Source organism: Necator americanus, chromosome I (genome assembly GCF_031761385.1).
Source record: "Necator americanus strain Aroian chromosome I, whole genome shotgun sequence".
NCBI classification, from domain to species: Eukaryota; Metazoa; Nematoda; class Chromadorea; order Rhabditida; family Ancylostomatidae; genus Necator; species Necator americanus.
The window spans coordinates 27,355,864-27,382,861 of record NC_087371.1 but is presented as its reverse complement, the minus strand read 5'-3'; the positions used below and the strand labels follow the sequence as shown (position 1 = coordinate 27,382,861).

General features: G+C 40.8%; 6 protein-coding genes across 7 annotated transcripts in view; 3 read left to right on the top strand and 3 right to left on the bottom strand.

The window, feature by feature from the left end:
- Positions 1-2,675: 2,675 nt before the first annotated feature.
- RB195_007015 (uncharacterized protein) lies at positions 2,676-4,935 on the bottom strand (the record flags this gene model as incomplete). Its single annotated transcript, XM_064180420.1, has 4 exons — positions 2,676-2,681; positions 2,779-2,858; positions 3,120-3,193; positions 4,877-4,935. 4 exons carry the CDS (start codon positions 4,933-4,935, stop codon positions 2,676-2,678), a joined length of 219 nt encoding a protein of 72 aa, XP_064037293.1.
- Positions 4,936-4,983: 48 nt separating this feature from the next.
- Positions 4,984-5,466, bottom strand: RB195_007014 (uncharacterized protein; the record flags this gene model as incomplete). Its single annotated transcript, XM_064180419.1, has 1 exon — positions 4,984-5,466. The coding sequence occupies one exon, from the start codon at positions 5,464-5,466 to the stop codon at positions 4,984-4,986; it is 483 nt and encodes a 160-aa protein (XP_064037292.1).
- A 1,707-nt stretch (positions 5,467-7,173) lies between these two features.
- RB195_007013 (uncharacterized protein) lies at positions 7,174-8,521 on the top strand (the record flags this gene model as incomplete). Its single annotated transcript, XM_064180418.1, has 3 exons — positions 7,174-7,223; positions 8,282-8,333; positions 8,393-8,521. The coding sequence occupies 3 exons, from the start codon at positions 7,174-7,176 to the stop codon at positions 8,519-8,521; spliced, it is 231 nt and encodes a 76-aa protein (XP_064037291.1).
- Positions 8,522-9,330: 809 nt separating this feature from the next.
- On the top strand, positions 9,331-9,699 carry RB195_007012 (uncharacterized protein; the record flags this gene model as incomplete). The annotated part of the gene is made up of 1 exon (XM_064180417.1): positions 9,331-9,699. One exon carries the CDS (start codon positions 9,331-9,333, stop codon positions 9,697-9,699), a length of 369 nt encoding a protein of 122 aa, XP_064037290.1.
- Positions 9,700-12,118: 2,419 nt separating this feature from the next.
- Positions 12,119-16,507, bottom strand: RB195_007011 (uncharacterized protein; the record flags this gene model as incomplete). Of its 2 annotated transcripts, none has more annotated exons than XM_064180415.1 (4): positions 12,119-12,254; positions 14,884-15,293; positions 16,348-16,419; positions 16,478-16,507. In XM_064180415.1, 4 exons carry the CDS (start codon positions 16,505-16,507, stop codon positions 12,119-12,121), a joined length of 648 nt encoding a protein of 215 aa, XP_064037288.1. The 2 variants fall into 2 exon arrangements, with proteins under 2 accessions (XP_064037288.1, XP_064037289.1); XM_064180416.1 differs by lacking the exon at positions 16,478-16,507 and having other exon boundaries at positions 14,884-15,116; positions 15,183-15,293.
- Positions 16,508-17,292: 785 nt separating this feature from the next.
- The window catches only part of RB195_007010 (uncharacterized protein), a gene marked incomplete at both ends in the record, with an annotated part of 15,073 nt that continues 5,367 nt past the window's right edge, over positions 17,293-26,998 (top strand). Inside the window, 3 exons of the mRNA XM_064180413.1 lie at positions 17,293-17,386; positions 20,975-21,018; positions 22,252-22,403. Of these exons, the coding sequence (XP_064037287.1) occupies positions 17,293-17,386; positions 20,975-21,018; positions 22,252-22,403 (290 nt within the window). The remainder of the gene's footprint in view (positions 17,387-20,974; positions 21,019-22,251; positions 22,404-26,998) is intronic.

Genomic DNA, 26,998 nt, shown 5'->3' with positions numbered 1-26,998 from the left:
TATATTAAAAAAAACGACTTACTCTCTAACAAATAGTATTGCCTTCCTAAGCCAAACTTCCAAATGGTACAGTGATGGTGAGGAAGTTGCATCAGTATGGCATCTTTGCTAGCAGTTGGCTGGTGCGCTCACAACGTCTTCGCACTATAATCGACTACACTGACACCAATGCATGGTTTTTACGTCGACCTTCAAGAGTTGGCATTGGTTAGGACAGGACGCAGATGGTATTCCCGGTAAATCTCTATTACATTCGATATGCTCTGAATGTGTAGCATGCAGATGAAAGAACGACGAAATCCAGTCTGTTTCCGAGGCTTAGTTCCGTTGAGCGCTTCTAAAATGCATATGAGCATTATACGAATACGAATACGAACATAATAAAACATTCAACACGCATTCCACCTGTTACTTCTAAAAACCTTTCCGGTCTTTTCTAGATAAGAATGGTATGTGAACAGTTTTGCAGCTCTGAAATTTTCGCTTCTGAAGAGAGAACGCCTTGTGCGCTAAAATTTTGAACAGAATCGCATGACGGGAGAAACCTACAGACCTAACAAAGTCAGCTGAGATAAAGTCTAGCTCGAAGCTTCTGTCAGGTTTTAAGTCTTGAGTCAAAACTTTTTGACCTTTTTCACTTAGGTAATGCACGAAATTTCGGAGAATTGTGCGACATATTCTGAAGTTGCTACTATTATCTATGCTTTACCTTCTCTTCAAAAGTATTCCTAGAGAGTAATTGGCAACCCTCACTTTCTTCCTCTCAACTGCTGTTGGTTACAATAATTCAAATATCGTTCCAGTTCTGATATTAATTGATATTAATCACTCATGCATATTTAAGCAGCTACAGCCGTGGAGCTGCACTGTTCAAACCCAGTGGGTTAATTTCTTGAGGCATAAGCATAGGTAGCGCTGGAGAGGCAAAGGCAGGCAGATTTTTCCTAAGCACACAGTTTAGTTTCGTTTCAGAGGATTCGAAAGGAAAATACTGAATCTGAGATTATTCTTCTGTAAAATAAGGGTTTTAATGTTAATGCATTCAATCGATCAGCATAGTTGGGTATGTTTTGGTACTCATAACCAATTGGCTGTCCTTCCTCAATGTAGAAATGCAGTGGTCCAATGGTGAATGGAAGACACGATGGTTCCGAAAACCTAGCAGCAAAAACATTCTGGTTCATTGTCTTTCCGCTCACCCTTGGAAAACTAAGAAATCTGTGGTTAAAAACATGTTTAGGACAGCCGTAAGGGTGACATCAGATTCCAGGAGCGGATCGATGCGATCAACCTCGCGAATTCTAACGGTTACATTGGTAATGTAGCACGTAGGCCAGATCTTGGTGCGCAGCAAGAATATGCCACACTGGTTGAGTCGAATAAGATCAATTCCTGCCTGCCCTTCATAACCGACAACCTGAGTAAAGCTATACGGGCTAGTCTGGTGAAATGCGGTCTCGAGGACCAAGTGAGAATTGTGGAAATACCTCCAACAAATCTCAAAAAGCTCAAAGTTCGAATGTACGACCGCTTCTGTCTCACTCCAGACTGTGTAATATGCCCATTCGGGAAGGAAGGGGACTGCATGGTCTCTGGTGTAGTCTATCTAATTTCGTGCAAAACATGTGGAGACCAATACATCGGCGAAACAGGGCGCCCCCTTTGTGTTCGCATTAAAGAACATCTAAGGGGGATGAAGCAATCGAATGCAGCAACTCCCCTCGGAGTTCACCGCAGACAATGTCATGAAAACGTTCCTTTCTGCATAGCTGTCACAATTCTATCGTACGAACCCGAAATTATAGCTCGCAGAACTTTAGAAGCGTTTTGGATAAATGCAAAAGGTCCAGAAATGAATAAAAAGGAAAAGTGCTTAGCCGTGACCAACGAGCTGGCTCTGTATCAAGACCTTTGCGGGTTTGATCTACGGGGTCATATGCGGGTCGCATTCTAATTAGTATCAGCGGAGCGATAGCACCACGCGGATATCCGCTAACATCACGGCAACGCGGCTACTAAGGTAGGCACAACGATTTGGGCTTTTTTGGTTTTTGTTTCCGGGTGTAATATCCTAGGAGATGATGACTTGTTCTGGATGAGGCATTTGAGAGGATATATTACAAATGTTCTTACTTTCCAGGCTCTGACGAAGGCGCCAACGCCGAAACGTTAGCCGTAATAAATTTTGTTAACAATCTTGGCTGTTGCTTAAATTCGACTATCAACAAGTGAATGACATGTTTTCACCGCATATAAGAAGATATTCACAACTGAAACGTATTCTAAGGTTTTTTTTTCAGCGACTAAAAAATGGAAGAGTTGTCTCAAGGAAGAAGAAACGTCAGTGATGCATATTCAGTGCTTGAGTTTAAAAAAGTTTGTTAAATATTTGAATAAACCATTGAAGAAGACTCGCAGTTGCGGTTGAGGAAGACTATTGTAGCATAAATAGTTAGACTAAAAAATAGGGTACACAAACCACAAAATGATTTCTAAAAAAATTTATTCTCCATAATTCTGGTAAAGAAACTACCGCACTTTTTGACCAAATCTTGAAGATGGACGATTTAGCCTTTTTTTGCTGCTCTAACTTATGTTTGATGACGTCGGAGTCGCTTCGGTGGCACAAACTGTGCAAAATCATATGCCGTCGTACGTGCAAAGCGGTAAGATATTCACAACTGAAACGGATATATTGCAAATGTTCTTACTTTCCAGGCTCTGACGAAGGCGCCAACGCCGAAACGTTAGCCGTAATAAATTTTGTTACCACATTACCTTAACGAAAAGGAAAGCCTTCAGAAAGGAGAGAATAGCTCGTAGAATAAGGAAACGTACCAGTGGCATTAGCATCCTTTCTAAAATATCAAGATTTCTATAAACAAGCCTCTCGGTTACTTTTGAATTAGCACAAACAATTGAAACCTTGAATAAATGTGATGCAAATAATAACAGATAATGTCGTGGAGGTGACAAAATAGAAAGCCAATTATTTTAAATGCAATTAACTACCTAAAAGTTTTTATCCTTTCAAAAAATCGACTTATTGTCAAACCCATCAAGTCGAAGCACTACAAAATTGTGTGTTACTAATTTATATGAAAGATTATGAAACTAACCAGAGGTGACTTCGTATTGAGCACTAAGAGACCATAGGAGCCAATTTTCATAGCTTGCACTGTGCTTCAGCACTCTTCCGTTACAGCCAATTTAATATATTGAAAATCCACAATTGTACAGAAACGTAGCGTCGAAAATTCGCTTAGGAATGGATGATAAACTTGATGACTAACGAGATCTTCAGAAGCTAACAGAAGTATAAGAGCACTAAGTAAAAGTAGAAGCATGACTTCAATGAAAAGCAAATACGCTGGCTCAAGTTGGTAAGTGTAGTGCAGATAAAGTGCATGCCTGACCTTTCCCTATCGATCGCTTATTGATGCACGATTACAAGGACTTCGATAAGGACATCTGCTAATTGGGCATTACATCCTCTGTTGAAATAATGGCTGATGCTGTAATTCACTATTATTGGATGGCTCTGTGTGATGCCTCGCTGTTCTTATTGTGACGTTCAGGGATCAATCCCTGCCAAAAGTGGTATCCTTGCATTTAGAGTGAAAGAATATAAAGAGCACATTTCTCAGTGACGAATTTCTCATTTTCAGTCGAAAAAAGCAATTCTGATGCTGCTACTGAGCGAAAAAAAAGATATCTATAGGCGCAGTAGGGTTAAAATTAGTACAAAGTAGGCTCCACGTGTTTCTGAATATCGACGCTCAAAGTGAATATCATGCAATAAAGCTGGATGCGATCTGTAGAGATGGATTTCTTCTATATTTCTACAAAGCTTGGTGCCTCTAGCTTTCCTAGTCTTTTTGAAACCTGATTGAGAAAAATCCCAATTTTTGCCTCAAATTTTTGAGTTTTTCTCAACTAGCTTTTCAGAGAAACCAGAACACCTACAGACGCCAAAATTTGCACCTAAGGGTTTTCGTTGACGCCCTATCCAAATAATTTTTCAACGGCGTCACCGTAATCTTGCAATGGAAAGAAGTGCGAAATCTCAGATTTTCTGCAACGCGTCAAAATCGGTATGACTTTAAACAAATTCCTATAACTCAGCTCATAGTTTATGAAAACGAGTTCGGCTTGAAGTATTTTGTAGAGGAATATTTTAGCTATCATATTTTTTTTTTTACTTTTTTGCAGGTAGTTTTCGTTCTCAAAAAAAGGTAGTTGAGAAAAAGGTGAGAAAAATTTTTAAATTTCTCATTTTTTTCTCAACTAGGTTTCAAAAAAAACCAGAGGATCCATTAAAAAGATTTTTCGAACATTTTGTAGCGCAAATCTTCCTCTACAGAACGCAGTCGCCCTTATCTTCCTTCCTCTGTTCATTGATGCGTTATTCATGTTTATTTCAAGCTAACAAAATCAGACCTGTCCAGCAGTAATTTCCAATTAAGGCCTGGTTTTAATCGCTAAAACAACCTCTATATAACCCTTTTGTATGTGGCAGTGCTCTGAGTACAATTTCAAAAGATTGCCGATGAAATGTCCTTCTTAGTGATTTTTTTTTCGGTTATGCAAAAATCTAGATTCCGGCGGGGATCGAACTATTCATCGTCTGTAACCACTTTCAATGAGTGGAATTGTGTGTAAAATGTAGAAAATAATGAGAGAATGCTTTTGTGAGAAAATTGTTTTAAAACGTGTTCTGCTTCTTTTTCAGCCGTTTTTTTTTGTTTTGCAAAAATAATGATCCCTGCGGGGATCGAACTTCTGATCATCTCTTTATCAGTGTAAAACAGTACAATTGTGTTGCCGAATACACATTTAAAGCTCACTTATCTTTTTAAATTATCACCTTGAATACCTTGACTCCCGTTGATCTTCGAACTGGTCCAGTAATTCTTCCATTTCTCCCGATCGCATGCCTGAGCAGCCCAGTGGTTCCTCCTTTCGCGTGAGGCACGAAGAGCATCATATTTTTCTTTGAAGGACTTCGTGAAGAAATCTGACCATCGGTTTGGCGGTCTTCCTGTTGTGCGCTTGATATCGCGGGGAACCCAGTCGCTCACGGCTCTGGTCCAACGGTTGTCGTTGAAGCGCATCACGTCCGGAGAACCTCATTTTACTTTCCTTGGGAAACGCGGCGGCGTCTCTAATCTTCGATCGCTGACGTAGGAGAGAACTTCGAATCCCGTCGCTCAATTGCTTGAAACGGGATGCTCCTAGCATCACTCTCTCAATTGCACGTTCAATGACGCTCACCACGTTTTCTTCCTGCTTGCGAAATGCCCAGGTTTCCGAAGCATAGGTCAAAGCAGGAAGTACGGTGGTGTTGAAGAGGTGAGCACGGTGCCGGGTGTTCCTGGTCTTCTTCACTACATCTTCGATGTAATACTCTCTAGCTCTCCAGGCCGCTTGTGTCCTCCTGCCCAGCTCGAGGGTCAGGTCGTTCATCACGTTCAAATCGCAGAATGTTTTATCCTTGAACTCACTAACAATGTTGGCATATTGTGGAAGTATCCACGACTATATTCACGTTGCAATTTGCTTACGGATTCGAACTTAGCAAGCCGCTGGACAAGTAGGAAATTCTCCTGCACTGTCGACATCTGCACTGAGGGCTAGGGCTGATATGCTGCTGCGCAGTTGTTGATATGCTGCTGGGAGGTGTTGTGTCACCACCTGCGTGCTGATATGCTCGCGCATCATAGTGCTCGAATTTGAGGAGTTTACCTTTTGTTTGGTCAAAATTTCACATTATATCTTGTTCTGTTGCTTTGCTATGACCAGTCAAGAGTGCACTAGGACATCATCGATAATCGGTATGATATAACTAACTTCGCATTCGCATCAGTTTCGATAAATTGTGCATGCTGACTGTATATTTTGAGTATCATTTAGTCGACCTCGTCACAGAAGACACTTTTCTATATTCTTCAGCGGTTTCTGTAGGTGCGTGAGCCCCTACTATCCACACTTTGAGTCCTCTGGAGCCCCGCATTTGCATACATCTGCGAGTAAATACTGTTGAGCAGGTTTCTCTTTACAGGCTGTTGTAGTTGTTTTTCAACTGCGACGTAGTAGTAGTAGTAGTAGAAAGTATTGTCTTCAGCACTGATTACCCGATCCTTGATGTGTATTTGCTGCAATGCTTCAAATATTGCATGTAGATATCACCTTATATCGGTCTTTGCGGTTTACCTACATTCACTTCAAAGCAGCCTTCAGTTCAGTCCATCCTGAGAGGCGTTTGTGAGGAAAATCCTCTATTTTCGTCAGCATTCGTCTTATGGCTGTGGCAGATAATGCGTTGGCAGGTTCTTCTATATTTTTGGGCATGCTTCCGATTACCTCTTCCCTATGCAATTAGAGATGGGTACAAATTAAGGAGGATAACCGTCGTTGCTGCCCGAACAACTGACTCCAACTAGCTATCAACGATTATGCCCAGTTGCGTGGTAAAAGATTCTGATGTCCACTGATAACCCCTAAACTTTTTAAAGCATGCAGTGCTTAGCTACGAGGTGTTAAACAGTTTGCGAAATCAGACATATTCATTTGGTAATTCGGACAAAGATCTTGCTCAAATGTATCCCGTTTCCAAAAGGAAATATTGTATACGGAATCAAAACCCATTAAAATGATTAATTTCTCGTTATTTCACACATGGATTTCTCATTCCTTTTGTACTTTTGCAAGTTTGGGACTACCTTGGATGTTTACACATTTCTCTTCAGAGTTGACAGAGATGGGATTTATCGCTATTCTATAGGTCGTCCATGTTTCCAAGGCACTGTTGCGAATAATGTTACCCACGTTGAAACTATGGAATAAATGTGGAAAAAATGATTTTAGAAGAAGTTGATAGTATCGATGATGAAGAAGAGCAGGAAAGAGAATATTTCTGTATCTTTGACCAACTAAAAACAAAATATTTAGTTTGAGCAGATTTCTAAACGCTTTGAGGGGATTTCTAGATAAGATTTGTTCTTTCATTCTTGATGGACCACCACAGTACTCAATTTTATACAATACTAAGTATACTGTTTCTTAAATTTTATAAGAAGGTACAACGAACTTTATCCACGTATTGTAAGTAGGTTTTGACCACAGACTAATCGCGATTATTGTCCGCGTAGTATACTACTACTACTTTCGTCAATGCTCATCCTTTTACTCATTGTTTGGGTATCATCGGCAACAGCGTACAAGTATGGTGTGGGTATTTTAATCGCAAGTGTGCAACTATTGTTCTCCGCTATCCATATCAACTATATTAGCCTGGACAGAAAGCCTTGTCACCGTATGCCATTTTTTCTGCTTTACTTCTTTTTACTCAACTTACAATAGAAATTAATCAATAATGTAATCACCATTATAAAATTCCAATGGTGTTCCACCTAATGGGCGGGTCAGCGATCCCTTTCTACCAGAACTAGGGAGACTGGGAGTGGACGAAGTCGCTGTCCGCCTATTCGATTTCTCCAAATTTGTTGAAGATGTTCTAAGCTAGGAAACCTTATCTGACAGGCTAACAAAAGACTCTCGGACACACCTTGATTCCTTTTCTGATGAGAGACTCCTTTTCTGTTTTTTTTTGTGATGCACGTTCAGTGGAAGTAATCACTGCAGATATATTTTAAACAAGTAACGTCAAAAATCGCTTCAAAAATACGCCTTCAATGCGTTAGACGTGAAGGAGTAGAGTTTTCAAGTTGCATATATATTGCGCAACTCCCACGAAGGCTTGTTTTGTGAGAGGTGATCTTGCGAAAGAAATTATACTTGTTATTTTTCTTGTTCAGAGGGAACTAAACAAGTTTATTTTCTCTCCCAAGTCTCATTTTGAAAGCAGGAGTTGGACACTATAGTGGAGTTGGAAGTAAAGCCACTGCTCCCTCTTTCACTAGAAGGACCGTGAGTCGAGAGACAAAGTAGCGCGTTCTGATGTATCCAACTATCCCAGCCAACTGGCACCCTCTCAAGCGGTGCGCGGGAAGCATTGCCATTGGCAATGTATTACGGTAACTCTCATACGCCGGGCGCAGTATATAAGGGCTGGCTCCGAGCATTCGAGGTCCAGTTCCTTTTTTCATTTCTTACGGTGTCGCAATTTCGTGCTGAATTTCGTTTTGCTAGTGGAATGAAAGGCAGTCGTCTCACCGGGCTGTTGTCCGCCGGTCGCCTCTTTTGTGGGAACTCTCTTTTCATGAAGAGAAATCATCGTCGGTGGACATGAGAATCGCCCAATGGCGAGACTCGTGTGAAGATCGACCACATACTCACCAACCGGGGGTGGAGTCTACTTGACGTCTCAGCAGGTACCAACTTTTTATAGTGGTTCTGATCACCATGTCCTTTGTGCAAAAATATGACTTAGCCACACGATGGAAAAGGACATCTGCTATCGGCCACGAAAAAAAAAGTAGTCCACGACGATTGGGTACTCGAGAACTCCTTGCTTCAAAGTGACTGGCACATCGAGGAGGACCCAGACGTGGAGACTTGATCCGAATGCATCGCACATTGAGCGGTTAGTAGCAAACACTAGTTGCAGAAAAGCATTGCAGAAGGATCTTTCGAAATACAGGCAGAAGAAGATTCTGGAAGCAGCACAAAGAGGAATGAGTCTAAAGAAGCGCCGCTGGGATCTCCGCGAAATAATACTCCGCTAACAGCTTTGCTGAGTGAAGACATGACTCCCATCTCTTCTCGTCTGAGACGGAAATCATTACGGAGAGGGTCTACTCGAACCTTTCCCGTTCATCGGCTCCTCTGTCAAGGCCGATCATCCCCACTGGTGAATCCTCACCACGGATTCTCCCCTCGGAAGTACGAGTCGCTATCAAGAGTATTGGTACAGCCGCCAGACATGATTTTATATCAGCAGGCTTTGTTCGGGCTGATGGCCATCCACTTCATGCAATTTTAGCAGCGCCCATGATATCCTACCTTCAGAAAGAAAGGATCCCAGACCAGTGGAACACCTCACGAACCGTTCTTATCCATAAGAAAGGTGGCCGAGAGGATCTTTGAAACTACCGTCCGATATTTTTACTGAGCGTGTTATACAAAGTACTCACTAAGGTCATCCTCACGCGCATATTTAGGACGCTGGATAAAGCCCAGCCTCAAGAACAAGTTGGATTCCGTCAGGCAGCTGCTTAGACCAAATGCAGACCGTGTCGAGAGTCAGAGGTTGGCCGGGAATACCGCCTGCCACTTGTCCTAACTTTCGTCGACTATAAGATAGCTTTTGACAGCGTAGAAACGAATGCAATTGTGTCAGCGCTGGTCGATCAACGATGGAAGGGTCGTATGTCAGCCAATCGCTACGACACAGCTTTTCCACCGCCCTCTCACCATACCCATCGGAAAGGGGGTACGACAAGACGATACCATTTCGCCGAAGCTGTTCACGGCTGCATTGCAATGGATAATGAAACCACTTTCCTGGAAAGAATTGGCGTACGTATTGATGGAAGATTTCTCTCGAACCTTCGTTTCGCGGACGACATCGTTCTCTTTTCGAGCAGTACCAATGAAGCAGAAACGATGCTCACCGAGTTGAACGAAACAGAGAAGAGGATAGTACTACGAATGAACAGAAAAAAGACACAATTCATGAAGAACGCCTACTGTGAGGATGGAGGAGTACAACTTAAAGGCTCAGAAAGGCGTGAATGACCCGTCTTCGCGACCCAGCGGAATATATATCGAAAGCAAAGCACAGATGGCCCGGTCACATTATGAGAAGAATCGACGATGGATGGAGTAAAAACATGCTAGAGTGGATCCCAAGAGATGCTAAACGCCCTCGAGGGAGACCGCCAACGAGATGGAGTGACGTGTTCGCTACACAGATGGACCAGCTGAGAGCTCAGCCGGATACGGCTCAAGGACCCCGTCAACGTCACCACCGAATCTTGAGAAGATCTTGGATGACAATGCCGAGGGAACGAAACGAGTGGAAGACATGTTTGCACAGCCCCGCACGTCCAGTGAAGACGCGTCATCTAAGAATTTAAGTAAGTAAGTATTATTTGAACAATGATCACGCTATATAATGACGGGCTTATTCTGACTGTTTACTGTTAATAAATATCCATACCAGTCTTGGCCACAGCTCAGGCAAATCAATAAAAAAGAAAAATACATTTTGATTTCTAAAACAGTTCATCACATCTGAAAAGTTTCCAAGAAAAATCCGGATAACTTTTTAGAACTCAAAATTTCAAGCTGCAGATTTCCATGTGCTCCACAGCTCCATGTACTCAATCAAATCTGAAAAGCTGCTTGACGTAGCTATCTGTGGTGAAGTGTCACGCATTCCTCACTTACTATCTCTATCGATGCTAAGCTACCTACAATCAAGCAGATCTAGAATACCTGTACAATGGATGCCGCAAGTTGTTCTAAAGCCGATGAGGTGGGTAGCGTCGTCTCGTGAAACTCTAACTTTGCCTCTGTCATAGTTTGCACAAGAGCTTCGATGGTTAAACTAACTCTTCTCCTTCTCGCGTAACCTGAATAAAGATTGACAAAGAATGTACTTGGAAATTCTGAAGTTTCACTCGCTTCCAATAACTCGAACTATTGTTGCGCTAGGTGGATCAATTTTATACGCGCCTTCAAATGTATTTTTTCGGTAGTGCTAGAAGCACGCCATCTTGTGTAACGAAGCGTACCACAGATTTTTTTCCCTTGTGGAGAAAATGTTCGGTGAGCCTGATGTTTCTTGTTAAGTTGTTGCAACAAATTGTTATAGAACGAAGACGTTGAAATATGTGGATTTGTCTGGTCATGTTTTTTTTTGTGTTTTGGAACAATCCTATACATTCCTTGCACTTTCGTCTTATTTATACATGAATGACATAACGGAATATGGATAATGCGGCACAGCAAGAAAAAGGTATGAGAGAAAAAGGTTAAAATGAAGCACTCGGGACTACATGCATCTTTTAATCAATCCAGAGGATGGAAAAAAGAGACGTGAGTTCGCTTTGTTTCCGGAATGTCCCTTGTGCACAAAAATTCAACTCAACTAGCTGTGAGTTTGCTTTATTAGATTTTTGCAGAACAATGACGAGTTTTGCGAAACAAATATTTCATGTAAAAAGTTTTTGATTTGCGATGTTGAATATCTCTTTCACCGTATTTTTTGGAGCGTACATTATCCACTTTCCGATCTCACCCTTAGAGACAAGAAAACTCGTGGACTTATTATTGCATATCACAATTCGCAGAGAATAAGCGAAGTAGGTCCGCAGAAGAGAGTAGAAAGTTGCGGATCATTTCACCGTCATATGATTTGGAGCAGCTTGAAAAAAGTGGAGAACAGGAAGAATTGATGTTGTATGGATTGATCAACAACAACATCTCGTCGCGCTTACTTTGCGCGAATAAAGCGATCCATTACTGGAATAAGGTGCAACTTTTGAGACAAAATGGATTCTTCATGACAATCGTAGATATTCAGTGAATCAATGAGTGATTAGATTGAAGTAAAGTGGACTAAGGTTTCCCATATTGTATTTACACTGGAAGATTATTATGGTCTCATTCCTAACGGAATCCCACTAATTCAAGAGCAAAGCGTGTAACTATTTTTAGGAAATTGCAAATTGTCTAAGAATAACTAATAACCGACAACAGGAGAGACAAATCATTTCGAATGACAGTAACATGACTTAAGTTAATTTTTCATAAAAAGCCACCATAAGCTACATAAGCAATTTGAGTCAGGTCTTAATCAAGTTCGCCAGATTTTTCGCTAGCTGAATGTCGCGTTTCTAAGGGAATAAGCTACTATGAAGGCTCTGAAATCTTCGAAAAGCAGACAAATGCTAAAGACGTAAACTGGCAATCTTGTTTCGCGGAGTAAAACTGCGTTGACTCTGTTTGGCATTATTTCGCTTGATAAAGTCGAGTTCAGTTGCAGTTATTTAAAATCGGAGGCCAAAAACCATTTCCATCACTTTTCGTTAGCCTTTCTAACTTTGAATGCTCCCTAAGTAATTCATAAAATCCATGTTTACAATGATCATCTTTGAAGACAATACGGTTTGGCTCCCAATTACACTTCGCAGAAAAGTTTTATTTTGTTTCAAGTTACAATATCAGCGATGAAAATGTTATAATAGATCATGTGGAACTGGTTAGTTTCTGGATCAAGCAGGTAAATTCCCTCGTTAGCAATCCAGGAACCGGTTGCATAGCAATCTTTAGGAGGCGTGTACTCGCTGTAAAGGAATGATGTACATAATAATCTTCTGTACTATTTTATGTCCTGTACTGAAGAAACGAGCGGATCCACATTCATTTCTTTGCAGAAACAGATTGCAACGGTTTGCGACTGATTCATCTGTCACAAACTGTTGCAATCTCTTGGAGTGGGAAAGTAAAAAAAAGGGATAAAGTCACTGGCGTATCAATTCACTTGGGATGCGCCAACGTGTTTTGATGGAATTCGTAATCGTTGAGGTTTTGGAACGGGTACCTATACAATGACTAGCGAGGGCCAGCCGGTGATCGAGTCAGTGTTTCTATCCTCCCAAACAAGTCAGGTACCATTTTCTCGACTCCAGAGGGTTGCTTACTACAATTGAAAAGAACAGAGTAACTACACAGAAGAATCTTTCTTCACAAAACGAAATTTTCCGAGATAGTTTGCTTTATTTGTGGAAATTGCAAAAGAAAATCTTTGCAAACCGTTGAAGTTGAAAATTCTGATAATAAAAGCGAGGCTCTCTCTTTCTGAGCTGCGAATCCTTAACATAATTGCAACTTTGCAAAGATTTTTTTTCAAGTGTAGTAATCAATGCGGTAACACAGCCGTTGCTCGATGTGAGTCCTAAGGTCTGGTGGGTCGGCGTTCCTAGATGACATACATACATACATACATACATACATACATACATACATACATACATACATACATACATACATACATACATACATACATACATACATACATACATACATACATACATACATACATACATACATACATACATACATACATACATACATACATACATACATACATACATACATACATACATACATACATACATACATACATACATACATACATACATACATACATACATACATACATACATACATACATACATACATACATACATACATACATACATACATACATACATACATACATACATACATACATACATACATACATACATACATACATACATACATACATACATACATACATACATACATACATACATACATACATACATACATACATACATACATACATACATACATACATACATACATACATACATACATACATACATACATACATACATACATACATACATACATACATACATACATACATACATACATACATACATACATACATACATACATACATACATACATACATACATACATACATACATACATACATACATACATACATACATACATACATACATACATACATACATACATACATACATACATACATACATACATACATACATACATACATACATACATACATACATACATACATACATACATACATACATACATACATACATACATACATACATACATACATACATACATACATACATACATACATACATACATACATACATACATACATACATACATACATACATACATACATACATACATACATACATACATACATACATACATACATACATACATACATACATACATACATACATACATACATACATACATACATACATACATACATACATACATACATACATACATACATACATACATACATACATACATACATACATACATACATACATACATACATACATACATACATACATACATACATACATACATACATACATACATACATACATACATACATACATACATACATACATACATACATACATACATACATACATACATACATACATACATACATACATACATACATACATACATACATACATACATACATACATACATACATACATACATACATACATACATACATACATACATACATACATACATACATACATACATACATACATACATACATACATACATACATACATACATACATACATACATACATACATACATACATACATACATACATACATACATACATACATACATACATACATACATACATACATACATACATACATACATACATACATACATACATACATACATACATACATACATACATACATACATACATACATACATACATACATACATACATACATACATACATACATACATACATACATACATACATACATACATACATACATACATACATACATACATACATACATACATACATACTACATACATACATACATACATACATACATACATACATACATACATACATACATACATACATACATACATACATACATACATACATACATACATACATACATACATACATACATACATACATACATACATACATACATACATACATACAGTTTCACTTTGTTTATTGTGCAACTTAAAAACTCTACTCCTCCACGTCTAACGCAGGTGTATTTTTGAAGCGATTTTTAACGTTACTGGTTTAGAACATATCTGGACTACAAATTTGAAAAATGTTCTGCATGTGATGACTTCCACTGAACGTGCACCACAAAGAAAAAACAGAAAAGGAATCAAGCTGTGTCCGAGAGTCTTTTGTTAGCCTGTCAGATAAAAGCTCTATTGCCTTCAGAAAGGATTTAGACTGGTTTAAGAGAGATTAATAAAAAGTCAAAGGAGTTCAGACACTTTGAAGAAAATCTCCTTCAAATGGAGAAATGTGAGAATGAAATAGTGAATTATTGAAATGGTACTCACAATACAATCTCGTCTCCTCTTTTTACCACCATCCTTCCAACTCGAAAAGGATCTTCGTAATACATTGTTGAGAAGTCCAAGCCAGTCCCTCGTTTCCCGACGCCTTCGTGACACATTTTGAGGTGATATTTTAAGGGGTTTTCATTTGCACGAACTGGGTCTTTCCTTCCTACCCTTATGGCGTACATCATCTCGTACTCGCTCTGATTTCCTCTCCCCACTAACTCATGAGCCTTGAAATATAAAGAAGTGTCCTTTTCAAAATAGTTATGTTCCTGACAGTGTCCAGCATCTACAACCCTTCGCCGTTCTCGTGAATCTTTCTTTACAATAATTGTCAGAGGGACTGCTGTTCCAAAACTGTTTGTATTTTTTTTTGCTCCAGGACACTCATCTGGGTATGTGAATTCCTGAAAGTTTGTATTTCGCATGTTTTCAAAACTATAACTTTTACTTCTCAGTATTGCTACTGCAGGGATGTATTAGGTTGGAGAGAAAGTCTTGTCACCCATTTTGCGAAATTTCCCGAACTTTCCATTTCTGGACTTGCACCATGTTATTGCTGTAGAACATTCTCGAAGGTTCCCCACAATAGGTATAGGTATAGCCAGGGAATTTCAATCACGATGTCAATTACGGAAGAGCAACTTCGAGCTACATCTTCTATGGCGGGATTGGAGGGACGGCAGCAGCCCACAACATCAACAGCAGATCGGGCGAGGACGCTGTTACCATTAGGACTGCCAAGCCCTGGTTCGCTCGCTTCGCAAACGAAGACACCGACTTCGAAGACAAGCACCGGTCGGTAAGCTTCCACACTGTCGAAGACTTCGATATTCTCGACGCTGTCAAAGAGGTTACGGAGATCAACACCCGCAGTCTGGCGACAAGACTCGGGTATAACCATTCAACAGTCGTCAGTCGCCTGCAGGCCCTAGGCAACAGGTAATTGCCGGCTCGATCGATCCCGCCGACGCAAGTCAAAACGGACACTACCCCAAGAAGTGTCTCCTCTTCGTTGCTTCTGTAATTCGAAGGGAATGCTGTTTTATGAGCTGTTCCCACAAGGCCACACCGTCATACACTAGTTAGCTTCAGAAGCTCGCACCGAGCGTTCTAGAAAAACGGCCGACACGAGCTCCCTCAGACTACATCTTATTCAAGGCTTTCCTAGCTAAGAACATCTTCAACAAATATGCAGAAACCGAATGGGCGGTCAGCGACTTTCTCCACTCCCAGTCTCCCTAGTTCTGGTAAAAAGGGATCGCTGACCGGCCATTAGGTGGGACACTATTGGAATTTTATAATGGTGATTACATTATTGATTAATTTCTATTGTAAGTTGAGTAAAAAGAAATAAAGCAGAAAAAATGGCATACGGTGACGAGACTTTCTGTCCAGGCTAATATAGTTGATATGGATAGCGGAGAACAATAGTTGCACACTTGCGATTAAAATACTCACATCATACGTGTAATCTGTTGCCGATGATACCCAAACAATGAGTACAAGGATGAGCATTGACGGAATTAGCATCTGTAATATACTGCGCGGACAATAATCCACGGTTATTCTTTTGCCAAAGCCTACTTACAGTACGTGGATAAACAGTGTACCTTTCCATAACATTTAAGGAACAGTATACTTAATAACTTTACTTTTTAACTTTTTTTTTCATTTTTTCCACATTTATTCCATAGTTTCAACGTGGGTAACATTATTCGCAACAGTGCCTTGGAAACATGGACGACCTATAGAATAGCGATAAATCCCATCTCTGTCACCTCTGAAGAGAAATGTATAAACATCCAAGATGGCCCCAAACTTGTAAAAGTAAAAAAGGAATGAGAAATCCATGTGTAAAATAACGAGAAATTAATCATTTTGATGGGCTTTTATTCCGCATACAATATTTCTTTTGGAAACAGGATACATTTGAGCAAGATCTTTGTCCGAATTATCAAACGAATATGTCTGATTTCGCAAACTGTTTAACACCTCGTAGCTAAGCACTGCATGCTTTAAAAAATTTAGGGGTTATCAGTGGACATCAGAATCTTTTACCACGCAACTGAGACAATGGGCATAATCGTTGATAGCTAGTTGGAGTCAGTTATTCGGGCAGCAACGACGGTTAACTTCCTTAATTTCCACCCCATCCCTAATTGCACAGGTAAGAGGTAATCGGAAGCATGCCCAAAAATATAGAAGAACCTGTCAACGCATTATCGGCCACACCCATAAGACGAATGCTGACGAAAAAAGAGGATTTTCCTCACAAACGCCTCTCAGGATGAACTGAACTGAAGGCTGCTTTGAAGTGAATGTAGGTAAACCGCAAAGACCGATATAAGGTGATATCTACATGCAATATTTGAAGCATTGCAGCAAATACGCATCAATGATCGGATGATCAGTGCTGAAGACGATACTTTCTACTACTACTACTTCGTCGCACTTGAAGAACAACTACAACAGCCTGTAAAGAGAAACCTGCTCAACAGTATTTACTCGCAGATGTATGCAAATGCGGGGCTCCAGAGGACTCAAAGTGTGGATAGTAGGGGCTCACGCACCTACAGAAACCGCTGAAGAATATAGAAAAGTGTCTTCTGTGACGAGCTCGACTAAATGATACTCAAAATATACAGTCAGCATGCACAATTTATCGAAACTGATGCGAATGCGAAGTTAGGATCCATAACATACAGATTATCGATGATGTCCTAGTGCACTCTTGACTGGTCATAGCAAAGCAACAGAACAAGATATAATGTGAAATTTTGACCAAACAAAAGGTAAACTCCTCAAATTCGAGCACTATGATGCGCGAGCGTGCCAGCACGCAGGTGGTGACACAACACCACGCAGAAGCATATCAGCCCTAGCTCACGCCGCAGTCCAGGCAAAAGTACACAGTGATATTACGGGCACCCTATGATTCTGCGTGCTTGAGAAACGGTCTCATCAAGGTGAGCTAACTGTCCACAATGCACACCATTTAGGAGAGCGTACTGATAAATATACGGTTCTACGTCAGATTCCGTAAGCTGTCAGCCACGCGCCATCTTTGTGCGGCATCTCATCGTTTTTTACGACAATTGAGATGAAATGGACGGAATCACCTTCCTCTCCATAATCTACACTCCCTTACACGAATACTCCACCTGAAATCTGCACCACCTCAGATTCGTGATGTGGAGTGATGCCTTTAAATAGGTATGAAACTTGGAGAGCATTCCTTTTACTCTGTAAAGATTTCACATTTCTAACTTGTTTGCTTGTTTTCTTGTGACCGGGCAAAAATGCACCGTAATTTTACAGGCACCCTATAATTCCGTGTGCTTGAAAAACGGTCTCATCCAGGTGAGATAACTGTCCACAATGCACGCCATTTAGGAGAGCATACTGATAAAGATACGGTTCTACGTCAGATTCCTTAAACTGTCATTCAATATTTAAGCAGCCATTTAGTTCGTGTTTCCAATTTCTGAAGCGGTCTGACCAACGTGATGGAGGAAACGCGCGGAAAAAACGTTGATGGTAGTACATAGATGGGAACCGAAACCCAGTTTTTACGCCTGTGAAACATAACGTCTCAATCAGTTCTTGACGAATTCGCTTAGAGTCTTGCACAACACTACCGCACTGCGGCGATGCGGTGAGACTTGTCACCACACTTAACGGCTTTATGGCGCCCGCACACTAATCACTGATCCCTTGGGAGAGAAGAGTATCATGGTTCTCAACGAACGATGTTGTGGAGAGGGCTGGGGTTCCGCTGTCTTCCTGTAGTGCGTTTGATATTGGTGTGATATTCAGTTGCCGATGGTTCTGGTCCACCACTTGCCACTAAGCAGATCACGTGACTGGCTTACCTTATCACAGTTTCCTTGAAAAATGTGGCATCGTCCCTAATCTTGGATAGCTGACATAGGACGGAACGTCGAATTCCTTCTTTTACTTGTGTGAAGCAGTAACAAAGCACTCTCACCATCATTCTTTCGTTTTAACGATCAGCTGCGCTGACCACATTTTCCTCCTCAGCTCTACCTCTACCTGACACCTGCTTAGCTAGATGGTCAGGCCTTTATTGACCTTGATTTGTTTACATTGTTGGTACATCCGAACATGTTCGTCCCGCAGAGAGTCAGAGTATGCATTTATTTCTCAAAGACATGCACATTCACCTTAAAACATTTAGCACCCCTCACTGTATTTATCGAGCTTTATTCGTTCTGCATAACTGATATTAGGTATTTCCAAGACGATTTCTTCACCAAAAGGAAGATGGAAACACCAATCTATGAACCTTCATACCTTTGTCAAACTTTCTCATTACATTTTCGAGTGTAGCACTAAATATTTTGGGACAGATCGTATCACCCTGTCAGACGATTATGACATTCTTGTAGAATGCCAAAATTCCGGTTGTAAAATCACTGTATAACTCTCGAAAAAACTTTTGCTTTGAAAAAAATTACTTAGCTGTTCGATGCTTCTATGAAACCTTTCTATATTTGAGCCGAAAAATAAACATCTTATTCATATAAGGCATCGTCTTTATTGGAAATTCATACTGAAGGAAAGTTATTGGCCATACCGCTGGCTTCACATCACTGACATGACCACAACTTTGTCGTACGTGTTCTGTCTGACAGATTTTACAATCCAAATTTTTTTGGACTCGGAACGGAGCCTGTAACTCGGTCGGTTATTCTCACTGGCTACGTTCGCCTATTATGTTCGTGGTTCGCTCGCCTTCACTGATCAGAAAAAATTGAAAGTAATGGCATTTTCTGTAAAATAAGATTTGTATTTGTTCCAACAACACTATCTTCTTTCTTTCTAAAAGAAATTTGAGCCTTGGCCCTGCAAGTCAGTGCATAAGGCAACATGCGTTCATAAACTTCAATAACCATGAACGATGAACCTAGGCGGATTGCGTCAGTAACATGAGTACAACTGGTCAGAACGGATTGCTGACAGTGCTGTAACCGCCGAACTCGCCAAACTATCTTATTTCTTTATTGAAGGAATTCACGTCTCTATTTTTGATTGTATTTTTCGATGATGGCCTTCATAGCTTTCTTTCATAAGTCAGTTCCACTCCTCAAAAATATTCAAACCATGATATTACTTCTAAAAGTAAATAATCTAAGTAATCTAAAGTAAAAGTAAAAATATTCAAACATGATATTACTTCTAAAGTAACTTTGAAAACTCCAAGCAATTTCCATAGGTTAACCTCCTCTTGTCCGGATCATACTAACAGGACAAATATTGGATCATCGTCATGCTGAGGTTCATTGAAAATCGTTCACGGAGACTGAATCGATAAATCAGATGATCCCGCAAGTCAGTGCTTACGCCAATATGCGTTCATAAACCTTAGTGACTCGAAATCGAAGTCCGAGACATTACCTCATCCTAGGCGGATTGAAGCATGAGTACAATTGTTAACAACGGATTGCTGACCCTGTGTTAATCGCCAAACTCACCGCGGCAATGCAGTCTAAAGAAAAAGTAACTTGCCTTCGACTGTCCACCGCTCGTTATTCCTCAAGAAATGAACCCACTAGGTCTGTGTAGTGTACCTCCATGGTTGTGGCTGTACAAACACGTATGAGTGATTGATGTAGAATGATTATGTTTATCAGAATTAGAATGAAACTTAGATCATTTTAACTAGCAGCAGTTAAGAGGAAGGAAGTGAGTGCTGCCGGTTCCTCTCTACGAATAATTTTGAAGAGGAGATAAACCTTTGACAATAGTAGCGGCTTCCACCGAGTAGTTGAAAAATGTTTTGCACAATTCTCCATAATTCTGCGCATCACCTTGGTGAAAAAATCAGAGCGTTTTCGACTCAGAGTTTTTACATTCTTTAGCTCCTATTTCAAAACAATCCCACATGCTGAAATTCTTCCCGAAATTCTTTTTGGAGTTAGGAGATGTGGCATGAAACCTGACGCAAAGATTAACACATATGTTATTTCAAGTTTACTCTCTTCAATCTGTAGGTTACTGCCGTCATGCGATTCTTTTGAAAATTTTTGCACACAAAACAACCAAATTTTCCCTCTAACTTTAGTGTTCAACGTAGCGCCGCAGTGTGTTGGCAGTAAAACCGGAGCGGTTAGGTACCAAATTTACTAAAGCCGCACCTTACACTTCTGTAAAGGATGATGAACTGACAGAAAAGGAAGAGAGTTAATGAAGAATTTCAAGGAAAGGCAAACTGTTTGTGGATTTTTTTTTTCAAGCCCAAGTACCCTCCTTATCACAAGTTTTTTTTTTGATTGGAGTAATGTGGAATAAGTTGACTGCTTTCCGCAAAACTTATGATTGCGTGTGATGACCCTTCAACACAACACCGGCTTCATCAAGAGCCACTTAGAGCAGAAAGAAATTGCAAAGAGGTTATTTTTAGATGAGTTAAAAGTGAAATAAGTCATTTCTAAAACAATATTTTGCTACTCCTGTATCCTAAACCTATCTGGCGATTACCACACAAATCCAACGATTTCTACTATTCTTTGGTATACTAGAGTTCTCTGGAGTTATTTCAAAATCCAGTCTCTTGTCCGGCTAAAGCCGGACTTAAGACTTTTCTGTGGTGTTCGCTTCGCTCGCCTTCACTGATTAATAAAAATTTATAGTAGTGGCATTATCTAATCTATGAAAGGAACGAACTATGCACACTAAATAGTCTGACGTCCGGCGTTAGTCGGATTAACATGATACCAAGTATGACTTGGAACATTATTCCATGCATGACTTTGTCTGCTCTTTCTTCATAACAATGAACGCAGAATAATCTGCTGACATGAAAAGACAAGAACATAACTATCGTACGGATTAAGACAAGGTTGCAAGTTAGATCATGTAAACAGTTAGCTAATATTTAAGCACTCAGTTTCATTCGTATTTCTAATTTCCGAAGAAAGATGTTACGATATTGATGAGTGTTTGGGGAACGTGCAGGAGAATAGACATGCGAAGGAGTCATAAAAGTGCAACGCAACAGCAGCTCTCAAAGCGCACAGCGCTTCATTTACTTCTTGGCAAATTCACTGCTTTTGCGCGGCACTACTGCTCCGGCCCCCTACCAATCCGTTTTCTGGTGCTGGCGCACTAGCACGACGCCATAGGACCAGTCGCACCCCATAGTAGTGGGTGTTGGGACCGGCGCGCCATTTCGATGCTGGGGAACCTCCCACACTCCCCTTTACAGCATTCTGGCACTAGCACACTATTTCGATAGCTAGATAGATAGGACCCGTCCCGAAGGAAATCGACACATCCGGTTTCTCGAAATCGGAAGCTTAGCTAAGAGAACACCACTTCTGAAATTCACCATCGTCTTAGCGAAACGTCGCTGATGATGATTCTGAATTGGACGCGTTTTGCGAGGGCCTGGAAGAAGTGATCCGCAACGAGAAGTCCTTCCAAAAATTAGTTGTCGGAGACTTCAACGCAAAACTAGGAAAGGCTGCAGAAGAGGAATACAGGATCAGAAGGTTTTGACTAGAAACTGGAATAAAAATGGCAATTGTCTCGCCGGACTGTTGTCCGCCGCTCGCCCCTCTCATGAGAACTCTCTTTTCATGAAAAAAAAAATATCATCGTCGGTGGACCTGGGAATCGCCCAATTGCGCGACTCGTGAGATCGACCACCTACTCATCAACCGGGGGTGGAGCCTACTTGACGTCTCAGTAGTACCATCCCTTTGCAGTGGTTCTGATCGCCTTCTCATTCGTGCGAAATTAGGACTTAGCCACACGATGGAAAAGAACATCTGCTATCGGCAACGAAGAAAATAGAAGTAGTTCACGACGATTGGGCACTCGAGAACTCCTTGCCTCAAAGTGACTGACACATCGAGGAGGACCCAGACGTGGAAGCTTGATCCGAATGCATCGCACACTGAGCGGTTAGTAGCAAACACTAGTTGCGGGAAAGTATTGCAGAAGGATCTTTCGAAGTACAGGCAGAAGAAGATTCTGGAAGCAGCACAAAGAAGAATGAGTCTAAAGAAGCGCCGCTGGAATCTCCACGAAATAATACTCCGCTAACAGCTTTGCTGAGTGAAGACGAGACTCGCACCTCTTCTCGTCTGACACGGAAATTATTACGGAGAGGTTCTACTCCAACCTTTTCCCTTCATCAGCTTCTGTGTCAAGCGCGATCATCCCCACTGGTGAAGCTCCACCAGAGATTCTACTCCCGGAATTACGAGATTACGAGATTATATCAGCAGACTTTCTTCAGGCTGAAGGCCATCTACTTCATTCTGCCTGCCACTCCTCCTTCGTCGACTATGAGAAAGCCTTTCATAGCGTAGAAACGAATGCAATACTGTCAGCGTTGGTCGATCAAGGTGTGGAAGCGTTGTTTATGAGGACATCAGCCAATTGCTAGGATCGATGCACCACTAGGATACAGCTTTTCCACCGCACCTTCACCATACTCATTGAAAGAGGGTACGACAAGGCGATACTATATCGTCGAAGCTGTTCACGGCTGATATACAATGTATAATGAGATCACCTTCTTGGGAAGAACTTCTTGGGAAGAGGGGCATACGTGTTGATGGAAGACTTCTCTTCAACGTCCCTTATGCGGACGGTGCTCAAGGAACTGAATGAAGAAGGGAAGAGGATAGAACTGCGAATAAACAGAAAAAAGGCACAGTTCATGAAGAACGCCTACTGCGAGGACGTTCTATGAATATGGAAAACGACTTGACGGAAGAACTGAATAGAAGGATTAGAGCAGCGTGGGCAGCATTAGCACCCATCAGGGTCTCTGCGAATCCGCAACCATCTGTTTGATTCGACACTTCTTCTAGCGCTGTGTTACGCAGCGGAGACGTGAGCAGACACCGTTGCCACGTCTAGGAAGCTGTTCACTACCCACAGTGCCCTTGGGAGATGCCCTCTAAAGTTTAACCGGCGCACACAGCACCTCGCCAGCCTCCGTAGCTCCAAATTAAAAGTAATGTCTTGTCTTCGTGATCCAGCGGAATATATATCGAAAGCAAAGCATAAATGGGACGGTCACATTATGAGAAGAATCGACGATAGATGGACTAAAAGAACACTAGAGTGGATCCCCAAGAGAAACGCCCTCGAGGGAGACCGACGACGAGATGGGGTGATGTGTTCGCTACATGGATGGACCAGCTTGGAGTTCAGCTGGATACGGCCCCGTCATCGTCACTCACAGAACTCGAGAACATGTTGGATGACAATGGCGAGGAAGCGAAATGAATGGAAGAAATGCAAGGGCCAGCACGTCCGGTGAAGAAGGGCCATCCAAGTATCTAAGTAAGTCCTCATTGTATATCCGCACCCCATTTAATAGCAGTCTGGTATCAGCACACTAATTCGACAGCGTAGAACCCGTTTCACCCTAATTTACCGCTTTACTGCGCAGTACATCTATCTATCTCCATTGGACTCGTTTCCACGTTTTGGAATTTTGTTAACCCACTTCCACACACACAAACACACGTGACAGAATAAGCCCGTTATTATTCAGCATGATCATGATATTCAAATAATAGAAATTTACATATTGTTCTTCCATTTCCCAGCAAATCTTGAACTTCTTCAACAAGACTTGAATCTGGAACTTAAATCGCAGTGAAAGGTTCATTCGGCTGGTCCTGAAATCAACATTAGCAAACTCAACATTTTATCTTCAAGTACTTCGTCTCGCTGTTGGTATCGTTCCTTCTAGCGGTAGCCGGAAACGGCGAATGATGACAGAATTTGAAAAAAAAACACGGAGAAAGGTCGCTTCAAATGTAACTCTCTAAATGTGATGTTCTTGAATGAGACGCTCTATTCACGCTCGGGGTATATTCAAATGCTGCAGCTATGCAAGTGTAAGTCAATACGTGAGCGTGAGGAACGAGTTAACTTCAGAAGTGGAGATGAGGAAATATGCAGCATGGGGAGCATGTAAGAACACGAGTTGTGGTAAGTTGAAGCAAATCCACCTTTCTCAGGGTTTAGCTCTTTGCATTGCGTCCTTCTTGGTTTGACCTACACATCGAAAATCAGGGCGCACCAAAAGGATTAAGAAGATGCATTCAGCATCATTCAGTGCTTGAACAAACTTCAACAAACAAAGATATACATACCACAGAGTTCTAACTGAAGTATACATACCTGAATTCTAAGGTAGATTTCACAGTTTCCAAAAAGAATCTGGATTATTCCAAGCTCAGGACTCAAAGTTTGTGTATTATCTTTTGTTTTTTTTTTCTTTTCAAGAAATAACAGAGTCATGTCAACGTCGTGTCGCAGTTGTGCCATTGAGTCGGAGGTAGAAGATGGGGATGGATACCGCTGCAAGTCAGTAGAGAAACGTTTTATTATATCTTGAAGCATGCAACAATAGATGACTGTTCAGAAAATATTTACATATATTATTAGACTAATATTATGTTCCAAGTGCAGATAGTTAAGGGGAAATAAAAAAAAGGAGGAACCCATGCCGTCCCATGCGAAAAAAAATTGATTGAGTTCCAGGTATCGTTCTGCAATTCTCATAGTATATTTAAAAAACCAGCTTAAAATGTATGCTTAGAATCCCAAATTGCAAAATTCCTGCACCTCAGCTCGATGTACTTAATGAAAACTAAAAGATGTCTGAGTTAGCTAGCTGTAGTGAGGTTGCACGCATTTCTCACATACGACCTCTACAAATACAAAGTTACCAACAATCGAACAGCTCTAGAACACCTGTGGGTCGCAAGTTGTTCTAATGCGATGCGCCGATGCGGTAGGAAATGTCATCTCATGGCACTCCAAATTTGGCACTTTCATTGTCTCCCCAAGATCATTAAGGCAGTGCAACACGATTTTAACGTGATACAGGACCCACAGCAAAAGCGTAGCACTTAGGAAGTACAATAAGAAACCCAGCACGGTTCCGCCCATCTTTCGCTAATCTTCGTAAAAAAAATCGCTTCACTTGAATAGGCTTGCGAGAACACATCACTGATCTTCGACCGTTCACGCATGGATGCAGCGCACTCGCAAAGGTGGCGGGTTACAACTGAAATCGTTGTAGAAAGGGCATCTTCTGTGCTGTTTTTTACAACTATCAGGGAAAGAGGAGAGCTACCGCGCCTTGTTCCGCAATGTACTTCCCTAGATCTACGCTTTCGCAGTGGGTAATCACTTAAAAACCGTTATATTTAATTTAAGTGTGTAATTTAGGTCAAAGTGTTTGTTGGTGCTATTTGATGCGCGAGAGTTACATCATTCTGTTATGAGGCGTTTCGTGGTTCAATATAGCCAGGTCATTTTTTGAGGTTTTTTTGAGGAATGTCCACGCGCATTAATCTGCGTCAAACCTCTGATCGATCGGTGACAAAACTCTTCTTGGGAGCGATCTGAGAAGTACTGATTTCAGGTGAGAGAACATTATTCGAAAGAAACTCACTGTAGCACTTTTTTGCTTAGCTCTGAATGCTTTCTGCGGCGGTGGTTTTGCGTGAGCAGCTCCGTGCAAATTACAGAGCTCCACACATGAAACCATTGTTTTTACAAACACATGAAAATAATCATATAATATAATAGTTATTGTTACTTCATTGCTATTACTGTGACATTTATCGGGCAAAATAACTTTATAACTTTATGTTCTCTTGTGAAAGAACACTACACATATTGCAGCACAGTTTGTTAACGATCTGTACCATATAAAGGATAAAGATGAAGTGCACGGCGTTGATCAGTCCCTATGGGGATGCGCCCACGCGTTCGACTTCAACTCGGAACTTCGTTCGAGGGTAACGAACGCGTCCAGTGATGTGCGGGGGCTAGTCGACGTACCAAGTCCACCAAGTCAGTGTTTTTATCTTCCCAGAAAAGTCTGGTACCAATTTATCGACCCCAATTGATGAAAGTCATTGTACGTTGCAAATATTAAGATTTTTTGGAAGCAAGGGGCTCCTGGAAACTAAACAATTTCTTCATACAAATCCAGGATATGTATTTTGATAGACCTGGTATATATTAGATATCAATGTTATAATATCTCTATTTTATCAACAATTTTAGCGGCAACCAAACCAAAATTCCACGTAGACGCCGG